Genomic DNA, 9,515 nt, shown 5'->3' on the forward strand with positions numbered 1-9,515 from the left:
GCCTCCGTGCCCACCACACCGCCACACAGGTGCTTCTGGGCCGGGGCCGGGCCTGCGCTCCGTGCTGCCGCTGGCGCTGTCTGGTTTCCGTGTAATGCGGCTGCTTCCCACAGCCCCACAGAGGACACTCGCGCCCCGTGGGCCGTCCGTGCGCTGAGCTGCCTGTGTTGATTTTGGCTGGCCTGCTGGGGGAGCATAGTCTGGTGGGTTGTGATTTTGGATTTTCCTGATATTAATGAAGTTGAACGTTTGTTACAGTCACTCAAGTCTCACTCTTCAGTCAGCTTCGTTTTGTTTCTTGCCTTTTTAGAATTTTTTCCACTGGCTTGTGTGTTTGGTTCATTGGAGCAGCTTGTGGATTCTCATAATCTGCTAAATGTTGCCTGTGCTGCCGGCGTCTTCTTGTTTGTGGCCCAGTTTTCACTCCCGCAGTGTTTTTTAAAAAACGCAGGACTTTGTGAGGCTTCTCCCATGTCCGTGAAGCTTGTGCCCAGCCTGCCCGTGGTGGCTCTCGTCTTCCTTGCTGAAGCAGTTGATTTTGCTGAAGAGGTCTTTTGGGGTGTTTTTTTTTTCTTTTTTTGAGTCAGAGTTTGGCTCTACAGCCCAGGCTGGAGTACAGCGGCACTAACAGGGCTCACTGTTGCCTTGACTGGCTGCGCCCGGGTGATCTCCCACCTCAGCCTCCTGAGTAGCTGGGACCACAGGCGCACACCACACCTGCCTAGTTTTTGTATTTTCAGTAGAGATGTGGTTTCGCCGTGTTGCCCAAGCTGGTCTGGAACTCCTAAGCTCAAGTGATCCACCCGCCTCAGCCTCTGAAAGTGCTGGGATTCCAGGCGTGAGCCACCACTCCCAGCCTGCTGAAGAGTTTTAAAGCCTCATCACTCCCAGATGCTTTTGTCCATGTCTCTGGGGACGTGAGGACATTTCTGTTTTGTTTTTTTTAGCCGGAGTCTTGCCCTGTCGCCCAGGCTGGTGTGCAGTGGCGCGATCTCGGTTCACTGCAGCCTCTGCTTCCCGGGTTCCAGCGATTCTTCTGCCTCAGCCTCCTGCGTAGCTGGAATTACAGGCACCTGCCACCATGCCTGGCTAATTTTGTGTTTTTAGTAAAGACAGGGTTTCACCATGTTTCCCAGGCTGGTATTGAACTCCTGACTTCAGATGATCCTCCTGTTTTGGCCTCCCGCGGTGCTGGGATTACAGGCGTGAGCCGCCGCACCCGGCCAGGACGTTTTCTATGTGGCTTCAACACCATTATCTGCAGTGAGGTGGGAGGAACCGAGCCTTGTTTCTTGCCCTCCTAGTCTCAGCCTTCCCTGGTTTTCCCAAAGTGTGACATCTCTCAGACCTCCCTAATCTGGAGCGGCGCCTCTGGCCACGGCTTGTGGAGGACTCCCTGTGCTGTCCTTGGCTCTCCACCGATGATCCGGCCGAGGGGACGAGGAGGCCAGTGAGGCCCCAGCCCCGTGGCGTCTCTTGTGGAGCACGGCGCTGTTTCGGGTCCTGCCCCCAGCACCCACCCCAGCTGCTCCTCCAGGGGCTAAAATCCACCTGGCTTGTGTCTGGAGGTTTCGTCCACCTGGAATTGACTTTGTGTGACCTGAGGTGGGAGCTGTGTCCTTGTGTCTACCTGGCCCTGCACCCAGTGCATTGGCTCGTGTCTGCCCGTGCGGCCACCTGGGCCCACCTCCTCTCCAGCATCTGCTCGTGGGTACCTAGGAGGCCCTGAAGCCCCCCAGCTTTCCCTGTGTGCCCTGGGTGGGAGGCCCAAGCCGCAGCTCTCTGTGTGCCCTGGGTGGGGATGCCCAAGCTGCGGGCACCCAGACTGAGCTGTTCTTCCTACACAGGCTCATTCTGCCTCAGCCCACCTGGGGCCGAGGCTGTGGCTGACAGCTTACCTCTGCGTTTCTCTGGTTAGGGCCGCCTTTTCTCTACTTGGCTGTACACCCGTACTTTGTAGCACAAGTGTCTTCACGTAGATGTTGAATATGGGTAAAGGTGGCCTTTGTCGTTTGTCCCCTGAACTCAGAGGGCCTAAAATGCCAGGGTGTAAGGTGGCCGGCTGGGCAGATGCCCCATGGCAGAAGCCTGTGGGCGCTGCCATGGAGCCTTCTCCTGAGCCCCAGGCCCTTTTGCTCCTGCTCCTTCCTTTCCTCCCTCCCTGTCTTCCTTCTGTTTTCCAGAAACCCATGCGCCTGAGGCCCCGTTCCGACGGAAGGGGCTGCAGGGCTCCAGGAGGGGCCGGTCCTGCCCGTGGAAGGTGCTGTTTGCCATCTGGGTGGTTCTTCCTGAGGAGGCTCTGAGTGGCAGGTTTTCTCATGTCACCGAGACCTTCCTGGTTTGCGTTTTTGAAGTGCGATGGGTCATGTAGCGCGGCTTGAGTGTACATTTTAAAGAAAACGGTAACGGAAGGGTTGAAGTTTGTGAAGAATCAGGGCTTGTGAGCCAGGCCTGCACTTCACAGCGCTGGTCTTTGCCGCTGCTCCACGGTGACGTGGCAGGAGCCCAGGCCAGCACCGCAGCCCGCGGGTGTGCACCTATACCGCTGCAGGAGTCTGGACGGCTGTTTGCAGAGGGGCAGGCAGCACGCGTGGACCCAGTCGCCTGCCCCCTGCCTTGTCCTGCTGTGCACACAACTTCTTCTCTGTTGGCTGTAGAATGGGAACGGGCACGCGCGAGGGGGTGGGGCGCTCTTGGGCCTTCAGTGGCCGCGTGCTGCTGCGTCTCCCCGCTGTCTGCATCCGAGCCAGGGTCACTGATCTTTTCTCCTCTGGACGTCCTGTGAGTGGAGCCTGGCCCCACACTCTGCATCGGGTTCTTTTGCTCAGCCCTATGTTTCAGAGGCCTCTGTCTGAGTGTGGCCCGCATCTCCTCGAGGGCCAGTGGTGGCCTTCGGCTTCGCTGGGTTTCTCTGGTCGGCCATGGGTGGCGTGCGTGTATGTTTCTTTCCCTTGTTTATGATGAGCCATCCTGTCTGCACCGTGTGGACAGCCTGTCCAGCTTGCTGGTCTGCGGAGCAGGCGTCCTCTCTAGGACCGGGGTCTGCAGGCCACTGTGGTCAGAGAGCGTTGGCATCTAACCCTGGGCATCCCCTTGCACTCTTGGATGCCACGGCTCTGCCCTTTGCCAGCTCGGGGCATGGCGGGTGCTGCTCCCTCAGTCTGTCCTGGGTGCCCGTGGCGTTGGTTTGCATTTTTCTCCTGTCAATGAGGCTGGTTTGTCAGAACTTGGGCTTCCTCTGGGGAAGTGCCTGCCTTTTCCCCGACTTCCCTTCTCCTCGATGCCTGTGGGAGCCCGGACTGGCCGCGTGCGTGCTGAGCACCTTCCGTCTGTGGCTGGCACGCTGCCCTCCCAGAGCTCTGTGCTGGCATTGTTCTCACCCTCCAGAGGGGATGCCCGTGCTGGCCGTCCCGCCACGTCTGTGCTATCTGGTTGAAGAAGCCGCTCCTTCCCTGTCTCAGAAGGAGCTCCTCTGGGCTGTCTCCTCTGGGCTGTCACAGAAAGATCTGTGGTTTGCCCTGATGTTGGGGCTAAGGCTTCCTTGGTTGTGTGAGCTGTGGGATGAGCTTTCTCCTCGTGTTCCACGTGGGTGCCTGGTGCTGGCGGCTGTTTGCCATGGCTCCGCCGTGAAGACGGGTGTGTGCCGCGTGGGGCTGAGTCACTGCGTTGCCGCCTTGTCGCGCGTGCGGCCTCTGGCGCCCGTGGCTTCTCAGCGGCACTCTGTGGACTCCCTGTTGGGCCCGAGCTCCTGTGCCCTGTTACCAGAGCCGCACCAGGAGGCGCAATGTGGCTTCACAACTGTGTGGCCCTTTCTGGTTCTGTGTGTCTCTGTATACGTTTTTTTGAGATGGAGTCTCGCTGTGTTGCCCAGGCTGGAGTGTGGTGGCGCGATCTTGGTTCACTGCAGCCTCCGTCTCCCGGGTTCAAGCGATTCTCCTGCCTCAGCCTCCCGAGTAGCTGGGACTACAGGCGGCCACCACCACACCTGGCTAATTTTTATATTTTTAGTAGAGACGGGGTTTCATCATGATGGCCAGGCTGGTCTTGAACTCCTGACCTCAGGTGATCCACCTGCCTCGGCCTCCCAAAGTGGTGGGATTCCAGGCGTGAGCCCTTGCGCCCAACCCTGTTTATTAACCCATTATTAATTGAGTTATCTTTCTTTGATTTATGGGTTATTCTTTATGCTCTTACACATGTTACATTTGATCAGAAGTTATTTAAGACATCTTTGAGGAAGGCTTCTTTGCTGACCTCTGTGAAATCCCTCAACCCCTCCGGGCCTGCTTCTCAGGCTGGGCCCCCCGCCAGAGCCCTCTGCCTAGGCCTGACGCAGCCCCTGCACCCCATGCTGGCCGGTGCGGAGATGCACCCTGTGCTGGCTGGCTGTGTCCACAGGTGTGAGGTGCTGCAGCCGCAGCCCTGGGCGAGCGCTGTCTGCAAAGGGCCCTGGCTGTGCCTCACCCGTGCGTTTTCCCTGAAGTCCCGTCTCTGTCTATGCCAAGTTCATGGGGCTGTCTTCTGGAATTTTGCAGGTTGAGAACTTGTTGCTTAGTAATCAAGGGACCATTAAGCTGTGTGACTTTGGCAGTGCCACGACCATTTCGCACTACCCCGACTACAGCTGGAGCGCCCAGAGGCGAGCCCTGGTGGAGGAAGAGGTGAGCTGAGCGCGGCCTGTGCTGGGGGAAGCTGGCCCTTCCAGCGATTCCGCGCCCTGAGTGCTGTTTCCCCCCGGGGTGCTTTGAGTGCAGACGTGCAGCTGTTCTGGAGCCAGAACCTGAGCAGCATCGCCCAGGCCGGCCTCCGTGGCCGGGTCAGCGGCCGTGCCCTCGAGAGGTGGAATGCGGCACTTCCCCTCCGTCGTCCTCCCAGTCTCGCCCCTGAGTGTTGTAGGGCTGTGTTTTTCTTGGATTTTTGGTCATGGCAAGATGTGCATAACAGTACTTTATCATTGTGGCCACTGTCCGTGGGCGGCTCGGTGGCAGAAACCCCTGCAGAGTTGTTCCAGCATCCATCCCCACAACTCTGTTATCAATTAAAACAAAATGCCTGATTTAGAAAAGAATCACTTAGAAATATATCTGCATGGGAGACTGGACGGCTCCGTCCCCGAGACCCCTGCAGGGGAGTGAGTGGCGCGTCCTCTGAGTGTGAGCCGATGGCATCCTGTGGCAGTCTGGGTGGGTCCACGTGCCCCTGAGGGAGACTCAGACCAAAAGGAGATGGGAACCGGCAGAGCTGCCCTCGGCGTTGGTGGATGGGAAGAGGTTTCCTGGGATGGGCAGAGGGCAGGGACCACAGGGGCACAGGCTCTGGGACCAGGGTGCTGGTGGGGCCCCTGGGGCATCCATTCCGAAGGCTCCCCAAGCTGCTCATTTGCAGTTTCTGCATTTTCCTACAGCTAGCTTACACTGCATAAAAAGTGTATGTAATGTGTACAAACAACACAGAGCAGAAAATAGGAATGGTGGGGGCAGGGAGCATCTGAGCATGGCGGCCAGGCAGCCCCCCAGGCCCTCTGAACTCAACGTGCCATGCACAGTACACGTGGGTGCTCACGCCCCACACGGCACACACCCGTCTACATGGCAGAACCACGGGCCTGCACTGGCACCTGCAGCTCTAGCACGTCCATGGGGCCACGGTTCCTCCTCAGTGAGGGCCTGGCCGGCATCAGCACAGCCCACAGTCTCAGGGCCACCTTCTCTGGTACCGAGGAAGCAGATCCTGCAAGGCCCGGGGCTTGCTATAGCCCTTCCCTCCGCACTTGCGGTTGAGACCCAGGACGAGTTGTTGAGGGCTCCCCGTAGAAGTGCTGGGGTGCGTTTCCTCCTCCGGAGTGGTTCTGTCAACTCACTTGAAATGCATTTGGGCTTATCTGCCTATTTGTATGAACAGACTTTTTTTTTTACTTTTTAATTTTTTTTGAGATGGAGTCTCGCTCTGTCGCCAAGCTGGACTGCAGTGGCATGATCTCAGCTCACTGCAACCTCCACCTCCCGGGTTCAAGTGATTCCCCTGCCTCTGCCTCCCAAGTAGCTGGGACTACTAAAAATACAAAAAATTTTATTTTTTGTATTTTTAGTAGAGATGGGGTTTCACCATGTTGGCCATGGCTGGTCTCAAACTCCTGACCTCGCAATCTGCCCGCCTCAGCCTCTCAAAGTGCTGGAGTTATAGGCGTGAGCCACTGCGCCTGGCCTGAACAGACTTTATTTTTTAGAGCAGTTGAAGGTAACAGAAAGTGGAGCTGAAAACGCAGGGTGCCTTCTCACAGCCCCTCCTGAGCTCCTCACATCCTTGTCTCCTCCCAGGCTCCTTTTTCCAGAGATGGGCAGATAGATGCCGTCTCCTGCCCACGCGTAGCCTGCTCTCGCCCTGTGTCCCGGAGCTGTAGGAGTTATTTGTGCTTTCTGGACTCGGGCCTTCTTGCTCTTGTGTCTTGCATTTGTAGCTGACTGTTCCGGCCTCAGGGAGGTCATTCCTGAAAATCAGGTCTTCCAGTGGAGGTCACTTTATCCTGCTTTCCATCAGCTTTCATTTTCCCGTCCATTTAAGAAACTGTGGCCTGCCCAAGGCCATGGGCTGTCCTGCTGTATAACTGCAGAGCCCACTTGCCCACTGCTCTCCTGTGAATCTGCAGCTGAGGGTGGAGTTTGTGTGTCTGCCGTGCACAGAGATTCACTCTCTCCTCACAGCTCTGCGGCCCCAGCCTCTGCCTCTCACAAGTGCCTCTGTATGTTTGTGAAGCTCTCCCTTGTTAACCTTGAACCAGTCGGGTGAACCTGGTGGGCAGCTTCCTCCTCCCACAGCCTCTCACGTACCCTGGGGCTCTGGGTGTCACAGAAGCTGCTGTGGGTGCAGCCACTCTGGAGCGGGGCCCTTGTGGCAGGTGAGACACCCTTCTCAGTAAGCGGATTCGGTGCGCAGCAGGTCAGTGCATTGGTGCCGACGTGCCGTGAAGCATGGGAGGCTGTAGGAGATTGCGGGAGGTGAATGACGCAGTCCTCATCATAAGGAGCGCGCCGAGGCCGAAGATGATGGAGGAGCTGGTACATGGGGCCGACCGGCCTGCGGTCATCCCGAGGCACAGTGTGCGGGGCAGGCTGCTCCTCAGTCTGCTGTGCATTTGGAAAGCTGCACGAAAGTGATGCAACAGAAAATACTGTTTGTGGGGTGCAACTTTTCCTTTGAAATGTTTGTGTTTTTTTCAGATCACGAGGAATACGACACCAATGTACAGAACGCCAGAAATCATAGACTTGTATTCCAACTTCCCGATCGGCGAGAAGCAGGATATCTGGGTGAGGTCCGGCGCCTCTCAGTGGCGGTGCCTGGCTCTGTGTGCCCTACTCAACCCAAGGCAGCATGGGCCGGGCACCTGCCATTCCAAACTGGCCTGCCTCCTCAGCCCCCTCTTCTCCTCCACTCCCCTTTTCTTTTTCCTTTCCTTAAGGATCACCATGACTACTACTATTTTTGTTTTTGGAGACAGGGTCTTCCTCTGTCGCCCAGGCTGAAGTGCAGTGGTGTGACCTCTGCTCAGGCTCACTGCAACCTCCAGCCCCTGGGCTCAAGGGATCCTCCCACCTCAGCCTCCTGAGTAGCTGGGACCACAGGTGCCCACCACCATGCCCGGCTATTATTTCATATTTTTGGTATAAGGTGTGATCTCACCATGTTGCCCAGGCTGGTCTCGAACTCCTGAGCTCAAGCAGTCCACCTGCCTCAGCCTCCCAAAGTGCCGGGATTACAGGCGTGAACCATCGCGCCTGGCCCAACCTTGACTTCTTCTAATGGGGATGAATTGAGTAGCAGTCGGGGCGTCCTGCGCAGCTGGGTTGGCCCAGAGCCTGCGTGGCTGGGTCCGCCTGAGGCTTTCCTCAGCCCCGTTTGTGCGTCTGGTCCTGAGTGCCTTGACCCGGGAGCATCCCTGCCACACCCCAGCCTTGGTGTGCTCAGCTCCCCTGCTCAGAGCCAGGCCAGAGACAGGGCTGAGCCTGAAGGCTGTGGTGTCTCCTCCCTCTTCCCTGCACCTCTCCAAGGCCATGTCCCCGTTGACCGAGGGTGACCGTGTGTGGAAGGTGTCCTGCCCTGTGGTTCCTTTGACATCCCCTCACCCCGTCATTCAGCCGCCAGATGCGGTGGTTGGCTCTCCGCAGCGTATTTGCCTAAGGGCTGGGACGGCCCTGCCATCAGCCGCAGCACGTGGGCTGCACACAGACAGCCCGTGGGGCCGCAGGCCGAGGCCCTTGTCCCTTGAGGAGTGTGGAAGGATGGGGCCGTGTCCGTGGTCCTTGCCTGTGTTCTCAGCGCACCCCAGTGACTGGCCGTCTGCACATCCCGCATGAGGACACTCCTGGCCGGCTCTTACCCAGCCTGGGGTCCCGGTGTGAGCTCTTATTCTTGACTGGATAAGATCCTGATGCCGAAGGCATCCCCAATCCCTCCTCTGGGCTCACCTAACTGGGTGACTGACGAGAAGTCACTGATTGAGGCCAGTTCTGGGAAAATCCCGAGCGGACTGAGGAGGCTGCTCTCTGCAGCTTCTGCCCTGTGCCCTACACTCTGTGTGGGGTCAGGTCTGAAAAGTGGGGCTCTGCTGTTGCCAAGGACAGGACAGGCACCTGCCCCTCGCGTAGCACACAGCAGAGTCTGTGCTGGTCCCACCAGCCCATAGATCCTCAGGGAGTGTGGGAACCCCTGAATTTTGAAAGGAACCTTTTTGTTTGTTTGTTTGAGACAGAGTCTCGCTCTGTTGCTAGGCTGGAGTGCAGTGGCACGATCTTGGCTCACTGCAACCTCCGCCTCCCGAGTTCAAGTGATTCTCTGCCTTAGCCTCCTGAGTAGCTGGGATTACAGGCACCCACCACCATGCCTGGTTAATTTTGTATTTTTAGTAAAGACAGGATTTCACCTTGTTGGCCAGGCTGGTCTTTAACTCCTGACCTTGTCATCCACCCACCTCGTCCTCCCAAAGTGCTGGGATTACAGGCATGAGCCACCGCGCCCGGCCTGAATGGAACCTTTTAATCTTGAGAACCTGGAGTCCGTTTAACACTGTCACCTGGACAGTTCTTTCTGGTGAATAAAGGTGGAGCATCCAGGCCTCCCCGTGCCATGGGAAGCGCTGCCAGCTCCACACAGTCAAGTGATGTTTGTGTCACCATGGACTATACTCCCAGGATCCCCAAGGAAGGGGCCACCCTCAGCCAGTCTCCGTGTCTGCAGTGCTCCTCTCACACCCTTGTCCCCGCGGGCCCGGGCATCACCCCTGCTCTCCCCGCAGACCCAGGCATCACTCGGCACTCCCCACGGCCCCGACGTCACCCCTGCATTCCCCACGGGCCCAGGCATCACCCCTGCACTCCCCGCCGGCCCCAGTGTCACCCCTGCAACTCCTCGAGTTCCCAGGCATCACCCCTGCACTCCCCGTGGGCCCCGGTGTCACCCCTGCACTCCCCGAGTTCCCAGGTGTCACCCCTGCTCTCCCCATGGCCCCAACGTCACCC

At 58.0% G+C, this 9,515-nt stretch overlaps 1 protein-coding gene across 3 annotated transcripts in view; it reads left to right on the forward strand.

Annotated features, from left to right (window-relative positions):
* GAK (cyclin G associated kinase) overlaps nucleotides 1-9,515 on the forward strand; it is an 81,058-nt gene that overhangs the window by 27,163 nt on the left and 44,380 nt on the right. For all 3 annotated transcript variants that reach the window (XR_002730554.3, XM_023206732.2, XM_023206733.3), the window contains exons 6-7: nucleotides 4,536-4,661; nucleotides 7,218-7,307. Coding sequence is in view for 2 of the 3 variants with exons in the window: in XM_023206732.2 (XP_023062500.1) it covers nucleotides 4,536-4,661; nucleotides 7,218-7,307 (216 nt within the window). In the remaining variant the exon portion in view is untranslated. The remainder of the gene's footprint in view (nucleotides 1-4,535; nucleotides 4,662-7,217; nucleotides 7,308-9,515) is intronic.

This window comes from Piliocolobus tephrosceles, chromosome 3 (assembly GCF_002776525.5).
Source record: "Piliocolobus tephrosceles isolate RC106 chromosome 3, ASM277652v3, whole genome shotgun sequence".
Classification (NCBI taxonomy): domain Eukaryota; kingdom Metazoa; phylum Chordata; class Mammalia; order Primates; family Cercopithecidae; genus Piliocolobus; species Piliocolobus tephrosceles.